At 51.8% G+C, this 17,323-nt stretch overlaps 2 protein-coding genes across 2 annotated transcripts; both read left to right on the top strand.

The window, feature by feature from the left end:
• The first annotated feature begins 4,842 nt into the window (after nucleotides 1-4,842).
• Nucleotides 4,843-6,116, top strand: LOC149334149 (creatine transporter-like). Its single transcript, XM_089557874.1, has 2 exons — nucleotides 4,843-5,570; nucleotides 6,098-6,116. The coding sequence occupies exons 1-2, from the start codon at nucleotides 4,843-4,845 to the stop codon at nucleotides 6,114-6,116; spliced, it is 747 nt and encodes a 248-aa protein (XP_089414000.1).
• Nucleotides 6,117-15,112: 8,996 nt separating this feature from the next.
• LOC149334148 (uncharacterized) lies at nucleotides 15,113-17,065 on the top strand. Its single transcript, XM_089557873.1, has 2 exons — nucleotides 15,113-15,329; nucleotides 16,344-17,065. The coding sequence occupies exons 1-2, from the start codon at nucleotides 15,113-15,115 to the stop codon at nucleotides 17,063-17,065; spliced, it is 939 nt and encodes a 312-aa protein (XP_089413999.1).
• Nucleotides 17,066-17,323: the final 258 nt, after the last annotated feature.

Raw genomic sequence — 17,323 nt, 5'->3', positions numbered from 1 at the left:
GAGATATCGGGGGCCCTATTGAACAGGTGAAAAAGCAAGGCGCTAAGGTTTGGCACCTTCACACCGAACCTTGCGGGCGAGGTGGAGTGGGTGCAGGGAGTGAAAGTCCTGGGAGTAGTATTCCTCGCCAGCGGAGAAGTAGCCCGCGAAACCTGGACTAACCTCCGCACGAATGCTGAGAAACGCCTCTCGGTGGCGTCAACTTTCCGCCTTTCAATGGCAGAGCGCTGCTATATAGTTAAGTCTACAATCCTAGCCGCATGTTTTTTTGCCGCCCGCGTCGCAAACCCACCGCGCACGTTTGCTCGCAGGCTAACCTCGGCCTGTGGCTCTTTCGTTTGGGCGGGCAAAACCGAACTTGTGTCACGAATGTTCATGCGCCTTCCATCGTACATGGGTGGGTTCAGTATACCTTGCATCCGCACCATGTGTAATGTGCTCGCCTTGCGAGGAGTACGCGATCTTGTGCGCAACCCAGACTATCCCGGGAGAACACTCATCGCATACTTTCTGGGTACAGCGCGTAATGTGTTTTTTACACAACACGTGGTTGGCCCTACAGCCGAGCAGCCGCCGGCATTCTTCGTTAATGTTCGTCGCACACTGGCGTCGTTGTCTGCCAGCGTGCCCGATCTGGATGTTGATGAAACCCCGCCCTCCAGGGTGTGTGAGGCACTAACGGTAGCAGAGCTCACCCGCGAACAACTCCAGAAAACGAGACGGGCGCGCTGGCGCCAACTGACCTCACCTGCACTTCCTGCAGATATCAGGGACTTCGGCTGGTTGCGAGGCTGGCGGGTCCTGCCCACTAATGAATGAATGAATGAATGTTTATTTTCGACAGAAATACAAAAAAAGTCTGTCGAGGAGGCTGAAAAAAAGGCAACGAATGCCTGACTAAGTGTCAGCCCCCTTTCTGAAAACACAAAACACTCGAGCAACAGGGAGTAAGAAAAATTACATAAAGTATATACATACACTTAAAATGGAAGGTAAGTAACACGCAATCAATAATAGAAACAGTGAACGCAAGTTACACTTTCAAGGAAAACAATCACAGCTGAATAGATAACAGGTACAAGTTCACTTTTTTTTTGAAGTTTCCTAGAGATGGCGATTCTTTTACAATACTGAGGATGGTAGGATGATGATTTAGGAAATCTGGAATTATAAAAGATAGCTTTTGCATACCATAGTTTGTCCTTATCTTGCCTGTGTTGTACGTAGTGTGTCTTGTATTATATGTGTGCTCTTTTGGAAGGTATGTTTTGAAAAAGGCGCTTTCATTATGGCTGATCTCTCGAAATATTACAATAACTGTTTTTTTGTTAATAAGATTTTGTATTGTTAATGTACTATTCTTCTTGAAAAGGGGCGCAGAATGACTTCTATAGGGCGCATTTTCAACGACACGTATCATACGTTTCTGCAAGGTTAGCAAGCTGTCGATGTTAGTTTTCGTCGTGGTACCCCAGACAGATAAACAGTATTGGAGGCGCGAATGTACTAGGCTATAGTACAACTGTTTTTTTAATCGAGAAGGAAAGAGATGCTTTAGTTTATTAATAATACCGATGGATCGTGCAATGTTGGTTTTCACGCTGTCGACGTGGGCGGTCCAGTTTAAGTTTTCTTCAAACGTAACACCAAGGAACTTATGGCAAGTGGAGCGCTGGACGACTTCATCACGGAATTTTATTACTATGCTGTCATCAATGCACTTGTTACGAGGGCGAAAGGCAACGTATTTTGTCTTTTTAATGTTTAGTTCTAACTTATTTACTCGAAGCCATTCTGAAAGATTACCGAGCCAGATATTTGTTTCTTGTTGGAGAGCATACAAGTTTTCGCCAGAAAAAAAAAACATTAGTGTCATCAGCGTATATAATTATGTCAGGTGTTAGGGGCACGTTTGTAATGTCATTAATGTATAGAGACCGCCTTGCGGCTTGGGGCGTGGCGCCCTCCGCCCGATGCCCGCAATGCGTTCTCTTAGAAACATTACGGCACGCTATGTTTGAGTGTGTAGTTGCGCGCACCTTTTGGATACTGGTGTCACGCATGTTTCTAACCCGCCTCGAAGCGCGCACTAGTTCACGCGAACTGTTCACAAATATGCTCTTGTGTGTCGGCATGTTCGTTATATGGCGGCAGCGTGGAGCGGCTTCCTTAAATGGGCGTCCGCAAAGAGCAATGTTTCCGATGTTGCAGCGCCTCCGCACGCGCCTCTTTGAGCAAGCATGCGTGGACGCACTGTCAATGAGCGAGGCGGAGTTTTTGCGCAAGTGGTCGACATACTTCATCGTCCTGCGCGGCGGTCGAGTATCGGCTTTCTTATTGCCCTACTGATGTGCTGAGTGCAGCGGCACTGCGCATGTGCATGTGACATCAGACCTTTGAGATCAGCCGTTTTGTTTTGTACTTTTGTTGACATCAGAAAAAATAAACTTCTCTTTCTACGCCGTTACCCTTAAGGGCCAGCGGTTATCTTGCCTTAGCATTGCATGCCCTGCCCTAGCCCATTCATCCCTCTTGATTTCGACCAGGACGGTCATTAACCTGAATTTGTTCCCTCACCCACTCCGCCCGTTTAGGGTCTCTTAATGTTACACCTATCATATTTCTTTCCATAGCTCCCTGCGTTGTCCTTAAATTAGGCTGAACCTTCTTCGTTAGCCTCCACGTTTCTGCCCCATAGGTGAGTAGCCGCCGCGGTGGCTCAGTGGCTATGGTGCTCGGCTGCTGGCCCGAAAGACGCGGGTTCGATCCCGGTCGCGGTGGCTGAATTTCTTTGGAGGAGAAATTCGAGGCCCGTGCACTGTGCGATGTCAGTGCACGTTAACGAACCCCAGGTGGTCGAAATTTCCGAAGCCCTCCACTACAGCGTCTCTCATAGCCTTAGTCGCTTTGGGACGTTAAACCCCATAAACCAAACCAAACCATAGGTGAGTACTGGTAAGATACAGCTGTTGTATACTTTTCTGCTGAGGGATATTGAAATGCATACAACACTCCAATACGGGCGGACACAGTTAAATGAAGCACTGTATACTCTTCTGACTGCGTGCAAACCTGCCGCAAAGGAAGCATTGAAACAGTTTTTCTCCTTCAGGAAACGCTTGAGCGATCAGCCAGAACAGGCCAGGCCTCACATTTTTATTTGGAGATGCAAGATTCAGATTATGAAGTCATAGGCTGTCCGGTCGCATCCTTACCCACGCAGCTCTAGCACGAATTGAGCTCGAGAACAGAAATTCGAGCTCATAAACAAAGCAATATACCCTTATGAACAGCAAATGCAGGCCGATATCAATATTGTTCGCAGAGGGTTGTCACCGCACCTTCAAAGTGAAAATAAACTGCTGCAGTCCTAAGCCTTCCTTACCTGCGGTCTTCTCGTATCTATTCACATTTTGTTTGTCTTGTTGGCGTTTCATTCATCAATGTGCACTAGGCACGTGCACCACAACCGCAAAAAAAATTACTGTCATTATCAACTATCACGGCCTCAATCCCTATTCTAAGTGTGCGGATTACACAATTCACGAATAAATGCCACCCAGCGCACGCTCTGCCAATATAAAAAAATATGTTGGGTAGAGTCGCGCACGAAGCTCATGATAACGGGTGTACGCAAGTATGCAAGCATTTATTTGCTCATTTTCATACGAAAAAGTTGACATGTGTTTACGTACCACAGTCTTGTAATATAATTCAAATTTCCTCAGGGTAGGACTCCACACTTAGTTCATTTATGTGCAAGCCGTGCGTCGCAGCTTTTTGATAATTAACGGACAGCTATTATAAAGCAGTAATATGAAAGTTACTGTTTCCCTTTTTTTTTACTGCCCTTTTTCGTTTAAGTACATTTAACGTAAAGTATGCGTCGCTGGGCGACAAAAAACATGCGGAAATTAAACTCTATCTTTGATTACTTTCAAGCCACCAGCGTGTGGAAGGAACAAGGCAATATTTCTTAGCAGTTTTTTGCTCGGTTGGCGTTGCTTTATGAAATATTCAACGCAAGTATAAAGGATCGCCCAAAATGGCACAGTAATTTAACTTTATTTGTTGCCTTTCTGTTTGCACAGTTTCTAAATTTATGTGCCTGCAATAGATATTTTCACATACAATTGCTGCTTTCAACGACCAACAAAACGAGGCCTTAAGAAAAAAGAAGACGGCGAGAGTATTAACTGTGACCCGGCGCGAGGCAAAAAGAGAGACAATGTGAAAATGGGCTCATTTTAATTATTTTTTCGGTTACTAAAAAATTCAATAACTACGCAACCTTAGTCGGGAAACATAAACTAGACAAATAAAGGAATAGTTCCTCTTACCGTTGCGACGAACCCTGAAAGAACAATGAGTAATTTATAATTTGTGTACGTAATACGCGATGCTTTTATGCAATATTTGTCATGAATATATAAAGAATCAGAAAAAATGGAATGACAAACAGACAGAAATGAAAGAACTAGCTATAGTACGTTTCTTTTTCTCTTGCTACGTCCTCATTTCCCCCTTAGCTGAAATTTTCTTAATGAGCAAATGATTAGGCCACACTTAGATTTCATTTCCTGTACTTGTGTGAAAAGTCACTTCCTCCCTACGACCAGCGCTCAACTCGTTAATGTCAAACAAGATTCCACCGCGGAAAGCGGCTTATATTTTGCCCCCATTTCACCCACCCCTGCGGAGAATACTGGGTAAAATAGTCGAACCTGAGGAAGAAAGAGAAAGAGAAAGCGCGGGGCCTCCATGTTTAGTGAGGTAAACAACAATATCGGCTGACCCGGCGTCGTCGCAACTGTAGAACCACTGCTGCTTCAAGTCACGGCCATGAACACAGCGGATCGCCCCATCTTCGCAACCCAGACCCAGCTGCTCCTCACGTTCACCGCGGTACTCGTAGGCAAGGACAGCATCTTCTCCTTGCCCGGCCTCCTGTACCGCCACGGCGGCGTACCGTTTTTCATCGCCTACGCAACTGTCACGGTGAGCCTGGTCGTTCCCGTCATGCAGCTGGAGACAACGCTCAGCCAGTTCTCTGGAGCCGGATGCATCGGCATCTTCGACACCGTGCCCGGCATGAGGGGCCTCGGCTACACGATGTGCTTCTACTTCGCCCTTGGACTCTTGACTTTCACGACGAAGTGCGCCTATTCGAGCGTCTTCCTGGTGAACTGGCTGCACTCCCCAGTGCCTTGGCAGCACTGCAGCCACTCCTGGACCACGGACTCTTGCTTCGCGCCCCAGAAGAACATGGTCCTTTGCAGCAGTTTGCACCGACGAATACTGGAGCAATACCGCGACTCGAGGGAGACGCAGGGAATGCCTGTCACCGACGGTACGACGACGGTGTTTGTCCCCGAGGCTGACTACAACAAGTTCAACGCAGCCGACTGCGTTAACGGCTCCACCAGCTCCGTACAGCTTTTCTTCGACTCCAAAGTTCTCCGCCTCTCGACCGACGGTAACGACGCTGTGCACCCGGAAATGACCATCACTACAGCGGCGCTTTGGCTCATCGTGTTCGCCGTCATCAGGAACGGGCTTCACAACGCAAAGTACGCAATGTATACAATCACTGCCGTATCAGGGACTACCCTAACACTCATGTTTATAAATTCCTTGGCGTTAAAGCACAGTGATCATGGCATAGGTCTGCTGCTACAAAAGCCTCTGTCGGGGCTCCTCAATTACAAGCTATGGCGGGACGCACTGAAGCTGGCTATCGGCAACGTCGGGTTCTTCAGCGGCGGCTTCTTGAACGTCGCACGCTTCAACCCGTTCAAAAGCGACATTACAACCCTGGTGGTCGCCGTAACAACAATGCAAGTGGTATCTTCGTTGCTCTATGGCCTTCTATTCTTTGCGCATGCCGGGTATTTGTCCTTTGCCATGGACACGGACATCGAGGACATAATGCAAGCAGTGGACGTTGAACACGTGATGATGCCAGAGGCACTGACATTTCTAGATAGTACGGGATTTTGGTCCATGTTATACTTCACCTGGCTACTAGCAAACGCACTCGGCTACATGATGATCGGCCCTGAAGTTTTCCTGGAGGCAGTGTTATTTGAATTTCCAGGCTTTACGTGGTTACGTAACGAGCTCTGCTTCCTTGGCTGCTTCTTGTTCTACATTCTTGGGCTCGCTCTTACTACTACACCGGGACCATTCTTAATCAAACTGCTCCTGCCGAATGTCGAGATAATCGCCGCGCTCTCTCTTCTCCTCGAAGTGTTGGTATGTATACGTCTTTATGGTCTTCACCGTGTGATGGTCGACTACCACACTATGATGGGGCACTACCCAAACCTGCACATCCGCATGTCGTGGGCATTTGGAGTACCTATACAGCTGGCACTTCTGATCGTACTAGAGCTGGTGCAGCCGAGTATCGAAGGCTACAGAAGTGTTGCATTCAGCAGCTTAGAAAAGCTCTTCGGTGTATGGACCATAGCCTTCGCAGTGAGCTTCATTCCTTCGTACCTAGTCGCCCTTCTAACGGCATACCCATTGGAGAAGTTGATGGTGCCAGCAGCGACTTGGCTTCCTGAGGACAAGGCGGTTACCCACGAGTATCGCGTTCTTCTCCAAGATTTCGGTTTCGCCTCGAAGGGTGCTGCGCAAGGCGGCGTCGAGCAACCGAGCGTGGTCACGAGCGGCCAGACGAGTGTTGTTGGAGCGGGCAGCCGTTGCGAGACCGTGACCGTGGCGGAGACCATAGACCCTCGAGAGATAGCCGGCGGCACAGAGCGATCGGTAACCTTCGCACCTGATGTTCTCACGACGCCCCATTACACCGAGAATTTCAACGATCTGCTGGACCGTCAGTTCGGATTGCACTCTTCGAGAACAGTGTCTCCGGACGGCACATTCGGTCCGGGCTTCGGGCTCGACGAGTCGTCAGTGTCCATTCCGTGCAAGGTGCCTGGCATAACTTCTCACATAGAAGAGATTCCCGCTGCTGTGTTTTCGAAGGAGGACGTTGAGGAAATTCGTAAGGCAATCGGGGACGATGTAGCAGCGGTGAGAGGAACCGCCATGGTCGCTGCTAGACCTAAACATGACTCCTCATACCCCGCCAAATTTGCCTCGCCTTTGGCTCCGACAAAAAGAGAAGTTGAAGAGAAAAAGACCAGCGAGCTCCCTTCCATGGTGGTCTCGCCCCCATCGCAGCCTCCGTCAGAAGCTGTGCCGCATGACCACTCTCCTGACGAACACAGTGCGCACACTGGTAGCGGCACAGCGTCACTTAACCATAAAACTGCCCCCCAATCAACGTCCAAAGTGATTTCGAAAAACGACGCTGAGGGAATTCGTAAGGAAGTCGGGGACGATACAGCAGCGATGGTACGAGACCCCGTGGTCACTTCTGAATCCAAACTTCAGTCCTCATCCGCCGTCATAGTTGCCGCGCCTACGGTTGAGGCGAAAACAGAAGTCCAAGAGGAAAAAAATAGCAACGGGCTCCTTTCCACGGTGGCCTCGCCACCATCGCAGCCTGCGTCAGAAGCTCTGCCGCATGACCAGTCTCCTGACGAACACAGTGCGCACACTGCTAGCGGCACACCGTCACTTATCGACAGACGCGGCTCCCAATCGACGTCTAAAGAGAAAGCAGGAACGAAGAGAAAGAAGTCCGGAATTTCTCCACGACATAAAAGGAGGAGCCCGAAGCGTCCATTGTCTAAGTCAAAGAAGGGGACCAGCAAAAAATCCAAGTCATCAAGTGAAGAACTTGACAACGTAAATCAAGCTATCGAGAACGCCACGGCACCGAATGGGAATGCAAATGCCTGACAGTGACTAGTGCCTGTTCGCATGAAACTCCGTCCTATGTATTGTACTCTCTACCTAACATAAAAAACTAACTCCCTATTTCCGTGCTTTTGGAGTAAAAAAGTGCTTTATTACACCCATAGATGTGGCAACCGTTTTGTCTTTCTCTCTTGCTACAAAGCTGGCCAGGTTTACGAAGATCCACGAAATCACACCACCTCCAAATAATTGATTTTATTAACTTCGTCGAATTGATGTAGTCGGAATCCAAACCATATTGTTGCTGCCATCACGTCTTTTCAATCTCACATTGCGCTACGTTTATTTCCAATTTACAACTGTTTCCTCATCTTCGTCCTCCCCTGCCATATTCAGTGTTTTTTACAAAGGGCGGCTAGTCTGCTTGCGTGATCATTTTATTATTTGGCTGCTGAATAGAAAAAAAACGGCGGTCCTTTCTGCACGAACCAGCCAGGTGTAAATGTGACAATTTCAGATATGACTAAAATCTATGGCAGGCTAGAACTAACAAAAAAACAGCTGTACCAGGAGTGCTTAATTCAATTTGAAACGTTGAAAAGGATAGAATCATTGAGTGCGACACGCAAGTAGCAAACAAGTTTGTATCGGTGAATGTTCACGACACAAGGCTTATCGAGTCTTCACGCATAGCACTAACGTCAGGGAGAAACGAAACTTTACCGCATTTCTTGCAAAACTTCCTTCATCGAAGCTCCTCCGAGGGTCTGCTGATGCGACAGCCTAGTCTATGCTTGTAGCACTGCTTGTCCCGAATGCTCTGCCGCCACAACCCTGGCGCCATCATTACTAATTTGTTCCCCTCTAGACAACATCTCAATCGTACAATTAGCCGCGAGGTATAATATATTATATAAAATTGAAGCTCACAACCGGACCAGGATGGTGAAAGAGACGAAAGACAAACGAGTGCTAACTTTCAACAGCCTAGTGTGAACCGCCACGCAGCATATTCAGGCTAATCGTGACCAGTCATCACACATGCGCACTCCGCAAACATTAAATGACGGCGCAAATGCTGTAATTCCTTGCGGAGTAAAGCAATGGATGGCTTGGACACGCAGTTTTCCCCTAAACTATCTGTTATCTCTGCCTCAACAATTTCACGCGTTAGTTGGCAGATACTTCTGGTGACTATGGTGGATTCTTTGCATAAAGGTACGCAGCTGGATTTCACACAGAATTCGGCACTCTGGCTGAAACTGGGTGCTTCGCTGGGTCATCGCTTGACTCACATTTTCTACAGTGCACGTCCAAGAGCCCTCCGCACGTTTCCCTTACATTTCCACGATGTTCAAGGAGGCGGTCGTTGACACACCTCCCACTTTCTCCTACATATGTCTTGCCGCATGAAATCGGTAGGCTATCCACAACAGATTCCGAACATTTGACGAACTTGTTCCGGTGCCGCTTCTGGCACCCGAGCTTGTGAGAGTCGCCTGGGTTTGTCATTTTGCACAGTTTTTGAAGTTAGTCCGGAGCAGAATAAACCGCTCGGACATCCACCTTTTGCCCCTCTTTTTAGTCTATGGGAACAAGCCGTGTATGTATGGAATTAACGCAGTCTTGTGCTTCCCAGCACAACCCTGGAAAGCATCTGGCTGGGTTGAACACTTCCGTTTAAGAATGCCGTCCGCGACGCTGACAAAAAACGCGGAGCACGCTATTGCGTTCGAAGTGCAATCACGCGTTCCCCATTGGCAGTGAAGAAGCGTTGTTTGTCTACAAAGAAGCCCACCAACTTCCTCTACCAGCATGCGCGTACCACTGCTGTAAATTTCAATTAGGTGACGCGTGAAAAATTTTCGAAGACAATTGCGCGCTCCGTTTACTTTCGTCCGCGCCTGTACATATGTAGGATACCCACATGCAGACAGCGTGTTCATCGAAGCTAGCGGCCATAAGTTCTGGGCAGGACTTTTGCAAGGCATTGAAAGGCATAATTTTGCGATGCCCCTCTTAACAAGTTTGGAATGAGCCGAGTCATACGGGAGCAATGGCTTATTGGCACGACCACTGAACGGCCCTTCCACTGAACGATTTTTATTTGGCACGGACAACCTTATAAAGGTCACGTAAGGTACAGGTACAGATGACTAACAACGATTATCTTGTCAAGTTCAAGTGCGCTATGGATCCTCATGTGTATTACCCATTAGCCCGAACCCTGAGCCTTCTATGTCTCACCAACACGTTCATGCAGCCACTTAGGTGCAAGGTGTTTTTAGCATGGAGAATGTGCGCCTTCCGACGCATAGTTACAACATCCACCCGGCGTCAACTGTTTACGGGTCACACGAGTAGCGCAGAAAGTGTATTTTTGTCTCATCGATAGCATGGAAACGAGGGTTAAAATCTGTTCCATGGCCATTAGCACGGGTATACGATAAAGTGCTTGTCATGTTTCGATGTTGCGCCCAGGCTATGGGGATTGTTTGCTTCAAGTGTGCGAGAGGTGGAATAAGGGCAGAAAAAAAAATCTGCAGCGAAATGGTTGAAGCGCTGAACAACCAATATTTTACAGGAAGCTCTCTGTAGTTCGCAACGAATTCATTAGAAGTTCCTATTTATTCGATCCGAATATTTAGTCACGTCTGCTTCACGTTTTAAAAAGATTAACTTTCATATCAGTGCCGCATAGTAAGAAAGAATTTTGAGCTTTTTGCGTGTTAAAATGATCAAGCGACGACTATTCTCGACCGCTCTTTCGCGACGACTTTTCTTGTTTGTTCCTGCGTGAGTTGTCTTAAAGAAAACATGAAACTAAAATGATTGCAATCAATTTCTTCAACTCGACCAAACTATAGTCAGGAAACATAAAAATTGGTTAAAATATAGACAAACAGCCATAATTTTCAGGCAATCAGACAAGGTAGTTTTCTTTAATCGGCATGGTTCTCTTTGCAGGATAAGTTCTCTGACTGCATGCTGATAAGTTGTCTGCTGAAACGCCTTTCTTTCTGGCCTGCATAAAAACCTCTTCAATGATTTCCCGCGTGAAGGAGTCGCCCGGTCGTGCGACTATGCTCAAACTCTTAAAACGAAAAATGTATTTTCATTTGAAACGATGGTCATCGATGATTGCAGCAGGTTCATGTTCCAGGCACCGGTTTCTGAGCTCTGAACGATTGTTGTTTTACTTTCCCTGCTGGTCCTTACCGACAGGAACAGGCTGAAGTCAACTTATCGTGCTATTCTCTTCTATCGATAATTACGGAGATCCTAACAGAAATGGGGGACAGTGGCTAATGTCCAGTGCATAAAGTGTGGCTCCATCGAAGGGGGTCTCCAGTGATTTGAGTACAGGTGAAGATGGAAATAAAGAGGAAGAGAAAGAGAGTGTTATTTGCCTCTTATACAAATATTTTAATACGGAGGTGATAAAAGACTTTCTGAGGTCATTGCTTCGTCAATTTATGTCACAGACATTAAACAAACGATCCCTATTCTTTGCCAGTGTGCTCGCTGTTGTGTAGCCTTGGAGCTGAGAGACCAGCTCTGGACTGACTCGTGATATGAGGGCACGGGTTTTCGTTTTTCTTCCACCCATTGTGTAGTGCTGCCAGTTTTGTATTTTTCGCCCTCTCAATTTCGAAAACATGTTATTGATCCTTACACAATATCACTGCGAAATGTTCGAACCGATAGAGAAAAGTTATGGCGTGACCACCACTGCTAAGACGAATAAAATGTGGTTTCCAAGCAAAAATATGCACTCTAGCACATGGAGTCTGCCATCTCGTACCTTTGGACACCCGCTCAGCCGAGGATACTACCGGCTACGGTTTTCTTCGACACATTCGCTTCAGGAAGGAAACGCAGGCTTTCCGATCCAAGATTCGGTCTTGTTCTGTAAAAAAAAAATTGCGCCTCTCCGGTAACCGAGAGTGGAGTAAGCATGAAATGTTTACGGGCCTAACACAGGCTCCATTGCTCGGCTTAAGCAGTTGTGACGGTGGCGGCATTGAAATCCAGGACCATGCAGAAGCGTACGCGGGCACGACGAGACGCAGGCCTGACAAGAATGTACAGGGTGGTCCACTCCGCGAACACACAGTGCGAACACAGCTCCGCGTGGCCGCGCTCCGCGGACCGCCAGCGGATCCGGCGCGTTCGCGCATCGAAACAAAGCCGCGCAGGCGCACAGGGGCCCGGGGCAGGAGCTTCGTGTCGTCTGCTATAGTGCTGCGCGCACCTCAAGCGAGGTGTAAGCGAGGTGCGCGCCAGCGCGGTAGCAGACGACACGAAGCTCCTCCCCCGGGCCCCTGTGCGCCTGCGCGGCTTTGCTTCGATGCGTGAAGCCCCTAAGAGATCACGTACGACAACGAAGTGTATCGTGGCATTGATGTGCTTTTGGCACGCGTTATTAGAAATCGGAAATTATAATTCCGTGCATTATCAAATGCACAGCTCGAGTGATATCTTGATGAACATTGAGAAGACACTTGCAGCAGTTATTTTTTGTGGCTCGTTTGGAGAGCAACCGGCGCTTGTATGCCGGTCCCGTAGCAGGGTTTAGAGAGTCTCGTTTAAACTCGTTCAATCTCGTACGGTGCCCGGATGCCGTTACGCTGCCCGTCGAGCCAGCGGATCATCGAACTTTTCCTGTCCAGGCGGGCCCCCGGATCCAGCGTCCCTGCCGTCCTGCTGCCCGGCGCCGCGCTCCTGCCGTGGTGACCCGGGCCCCGTCGCGATGGAGAGACCCTGCCCTGCAGTGCGCCCCACAAAGGCGCAATGCTTTTTGTTTACTGTGCCGGAACCTGTTCCGGCCGATCGCCTTTATGCTTTATGCAGCACCTTGGTAGTTTACGTTTCCTGGCGGCCGTGGCTTCCATGGCGCAGGCAGCGAAAATGGTGGCGTTGGGCTCGCTGCTCATCGCCGGAAAGGAGGTGCCACTGGAGCAGATGGGGGTTCCAGTGGTGAACGTGACGGTTTTCCGTCTCCCCCCGTGCGTCAGCGACGAGGACCTCGCCGCGGCGTTCCAACCGTACGGGAAGGTGCGCGCCATCACCGAGGTCGCCTTCCAGTCCAGGAACCGCATCGGGAACGGGACGCGCCTGGTGAAGCTCGAGATGACCCGGGCTCCGCCGAACTTCCTGACGGTGGCCGGTGTTCGAGCCATGATTGAATACCGAGGCATGAAACGCGTCTGTTCCCGGTGCGGCGCCGAGGGCCACTTCGGCGCTACGTGTAAGGCGGTGCGCTGCGGCCGGTGCTGCGCGTACGGACACATCGGCGCCAACTGCAAGCCGGTATGCAAGAGGTGCGGAGGCGACCACCCGTCCTCCGACTGCGTCGTGCCGCGGTCCTACGCGGCGGCCGCGGCTGCTGCGGCAGCCAGACCTTCCCAGGAGCCTGGTGTGCAACCCGGGCCGAAGGCGACACCTGAGGGGGCTGGCGCCGGTTCGAGCGGTGCGGCACAGGAGGCGGCGGCGAGCCCTCTCGAGGGGGCTGACGTGCGGGACGACGCCACGACCAAGCCCGATGACGACCAGGCGGGCACGGAGACGGCGGGCACCTCGTCCGGCCAATCCGCGACGGAGCTGTCCACGGGCAACTCCGACGTCACGGAATCGACCTCGTCCGAGTCTGACGACTCGCAGAGCGAGTCCTCTTTTGTGGAACCTCCGAGTTTGGAGGTTTCGCTGCTTGACGCGCCCACGGCGGCGCAGCACGAGGGCACGGGCACGGACACCACGTCGCCTGGCTCGCCCTCCCCCAGTGACGTCCTGCACACACCCGTGAAGGACGCCCCGAGCAGCAACGGCTCAAGCGAGTCGCGACCGAAGCCGCCGCACATCCCGGTCGCCCTGCCGCCGCAGGGCCCGTGCGCAGCTAAGTTGGTGCAGGGGGCGCGCAAGGCTCTCGAGCTCGACGACCCCAAGCGCCAGCTCTCCTCGTCGTCGGACGGCGGCGCGACCTGCTCTTCGGCCACCCAGGCGCCGAAGAAGAAACCGAGGACGGCAGACGACGACGGTGACGGCGTCCACATGGACGTCGAGGGAAACGAATAGGGAAACGAATAGGAGGGAAACGAACATGGCGCCTCCTCACCGGACTTCAGGCCCTGCTGGGCCTTTTCCTCCTCCCCTCCCTGCTCGGCGGCCGCCCGAGCGCCGTTCTTTCGACGCTCTATGGCGCCGTTATCTTTTCGGCGCGCTGGCTCCGTCGGCGCGTTTGGCGAACGATGGACGGTGTTTGCGCGGTGGAGTGTGTTGGTGCGTGTGTGACTGTGTGACTCTGTGTTGCTGCCGCAGCCGCGCGCATCGGCCGGACCTTTCCACCGCGCAACCATTAGCACCGCTTGGCATCGTCGTCCCGCCACCGCGGGGCCGCCAGCCAGGACGCCAGCAGGGACCCGGGACGCCTCCCAAGCGCCTCGACGCCCCCCCAGCGCCGGTGTATCAACGCACTCGCAGACTCTATCCGCAGAACTGTACTGTGAGTCCGTCAGCGTTTTGTTTTGTTTACTTGTTTCGTTGTTTATTTTTGTTACATTGCTTCCTTTATTTTCATGATTGCTGTTTTTCGTTTCGCCTCCTTTAACGCGCAGGGTTTTCGCTTTCCCGATAAGCAACGGGAGGTGCTTCACCTTGCGCGTTCGTACCAAATTGATGTCTTGTTTTTGCAGGAGTGTAATTTTCGCACCCCTGCAGACGTTTTTTCTTTCCGTTCACGCTTTCATGTCGATGCTTTCTTTTCCTTGACGGACTCACGGTCTTGCGGTGTGGGCGTTGTTTTCGTCACGCCGGCTTTCCGCGCAGGTGCGCATTGTACCTTTGGTTACGATGGTCGAGTACTGGTGGTGGACATTTTCCTCGACGGGCGGAGGACTCGCTTTGTAAACCTGTACGCGCCCGTCACGCGATCTCTGACAGGCGAGTTTTTCCGCTCTCTTACATCCCACCTGCTTGAATCCGTGTCATATGTCCTGCTGGGGGATTTTAATTGCGTCCTAGACTCGTAGCGTGACATTCAGGGCCCCGGTCAAGGTGCGTCCAATTATTACGCCAAGGAGCTAGGCAAACTGTTTCGCCAGCTGCACCTTACGGACGCGTGGGTCGAACTGCACGGGAACCTTTTCGTGGCCACACGTGCTAGGGGCGTAGCGCCAGTCGAATCGACCGGGTGTACCTACCTCCAGCCCTCGTGCCGCAACTAGTATCCTGCGAGGTAGTGCCATTTCCACCAGGCGCCCGAGCACTCAGCGACCACTTAACTGTCGCGGTATCCTTGAGGTGCGCTTCGAGCCGAATTGCGACGTTCTCTACTTGGAGAATGGACATCTCACTCTTGGTGGACGACCAGAGCATTCGCGACATCCGTGCAGATTTGGTGGACTCTGTTGCCCTCTTTGAGTTCAGTCCCCTGATTTGGGACGCCCTGAAAACACGATGGAGAGAAGTTCTCATTCGGGCTGGCAGAGCAAAGCACGCGCGGAAGACTGCGGCGCTCAACGACGTGCTACGCCGCATGCGTATCGTGAAGCAAGGGGGTGAGCTCACCTTTGCGATGCGATAGTACCTCGACACTCTTCGCGTCCGGTACCACCGCATCCTGGAAGAGGGGTCCCAGGCCTCCTGTACCGCAGCGAATCTCCGCATGCCGTCGCAGGAACGCGCTGACCTCTTTCACGCGAACAGCTGCCGCCACAAGAGCGACCGACCGGCCCGTATTGGAAGCGTAACTATGCCAGATGGCACGATTTCCGACCAGGTCCAAGACATCGAGCACGTCTTCCGTGATCACTTTGCCCATCTCTTTGCGTCGCAAGGCCTGTGCGAGTGGGATGGGTTTGACGCTGCTGTAGACGCCTTTTGCGCCGTTCTTCCCCACGCGCCCGACGACGCGGAATCGGCTCTTTGCGCTCGCGCCACGCGGGAGGAGGTCTACGCAGTCTTAAGCGACATGAATCGCGCCTCCGCACCCGGACCAGATGGTCTAGTCTCCGGGTTTTACTACACCTTCTTTGATGTGCTCGGGGACTTCCTCACGCATTTGGTGAACGCCTTCCTCGAGGAAGGAGCTAAGCCACCGTCTTTCGGTGCGGGCCGAATCGTGTTGATACCAAAGCAGGGAACAACGTCGTCATGCCCGGCGGCGTGGCGGCCGATAACCCTGCTCAATACTGACTACAAACTGGTCGCCTCGATTCTCGTCGCTCGCTTGCGTCTTCTTTTGCCAAACCTCGTTAGCCCCTTCCAGGCTTGCGCTGTTCCTGGCCGTTCGGTCTTTGCGTCGCTCACGCTCACGCGCGATGTGTTCGCATACGCACACGCGAAAGGGACTAGCGGGGTTTTTGTTTCCTTAGACCAAGCTAAGGCCTTTGATAGAGTAGAGCATCGCTACTTATACTCCGTTTTGCGGTGCTTTGGGCTGCCTGCCAGCTTCATTGAGCGCATCAAATCGTTGTACTCGGGCCTCATGGCCGAACTCTTGGTGAACGGGTCAGTCACCGCTCCTTTCCCCGTAACACGTGGCGTGCGCCAGGGATGCCCTCTTTCTCCAGCTCTGTTCGTCCTGTCTTTGGACCCCCTGCTGCGCAGCGTCGCCTCCAACGAACGCATCCGCGGCTTTCCATTGACAGGACAGGAAACAATCGTCGTCTCGGCCTATGCCGACGATATTTCAATCTTCGTCCGAGACACCCGGAGTTTTGAGGCCTTCCTGGCCGTATTTACCACTTACGCGGCGCTGTCTGGTGCCGAGCTCAACGCCAGCAAGAGCAGGGCGCTTCGTTTTGGGACCTTCAGCGATCCCCTCCCGGTGCCCATTCCTTTCATGGACGGGGTCCGAGTGCTAGGAGTCCTTTTTGAGCAGAGCGGTGTGTCCTCCCGGACATGGGATGATGTTGTTGCGCGCACGACGAGCGCGCTAAGGATGGCAGCGCAGTTCGGCCTCTCCATGGAGGCCAGGGTGAGCGTCATCAAGGGCCGCGCGGGCGCCTTTGCCCACTATGTGGCCCGCGTAGCAGTGATGCCGCGTCGTACGGCGGGTAGGCTCGCGTCCCTTGTGGGCGCCTTTGTCTGGGACGGTGGCACGACGCAGGTCGCTCGACGCCTTTGCCAGCTGCCGCCTTCTAGAGGAGGACTCGTGCTGCCCTGTGAAGCCACCATGGCGCGTGCGCTCAGCGCCAAGCTCGTAACCACGCTGGTGGAGAGCGACGCATACCTTGGGCGTTCGCTCATGTTTTATTGGATGAGCACAGTGCGGCGCTTCTTCACCACTTAGCGCCATATAGGTGCACAGGCCGAGAGACCTCTGCGCTTCTATAGAGCGGCTGCTGGTTTTAAGCAGTCTGTTTGTACTGACTTGCCAGGAGTCGACCTGACTGAGACGCCCGCGTCTCGGCTGAGCGAGATGATCGCGTGCGTGCGCCTTGGCGCCGACGACCAGCGGCGCACCGCGGTACGCAAAAGGCGCACGTGGTGCACAAGTCGTCTCCCTCCGCAGGTCCGTGACTTTGAGTGGAGGAGGAGATGGAGAGTC

This window comes from Amblyomma mixtum, chromosome 8, assembly GCF_055824585.1.
Source record: "Amblyomma mixtum isolate Tamu chromosome 8, ASM5582458v1, whole genome shotgun sequence".
NCBI lineage: Eukaryota > Metazoa > Arthropoda > Arachnida > Ixodida > Ixodidae > Amblyomma > Amblyomma mixtum.
Note: the sequence above shows the minus strand (reverse complement) of the source record. Positions and strands in the feature narration are given on the sequence as shown.

What these genes read in the sequence shown, in the direction of transcription:
- LOC149334149 (XM_089557874.1), top strand. Translation starts at nt 4,843, where the DNA reads ATGAACACAGCGGATCGCCCCATCTTCGCAACCCAGACCCAGCTGCTC.
- LOC149334148 (XM_089557873.1), top strand. Translation starts at nt 15,113, where the DNA reads ATGGACATCTCACTCTTGGTGGACGACCAGAGCATTCGCGACATCCGT. An exon ending in GCGTATCGTGAAGCAAGGGG is followed by an intron (nt 15,330 to 16,343) that starts GTGAGCTCACCT and finishes CTCTTTCTCCAG; the next exon opens with CTCTGTTCGTCCTGTCTTTG.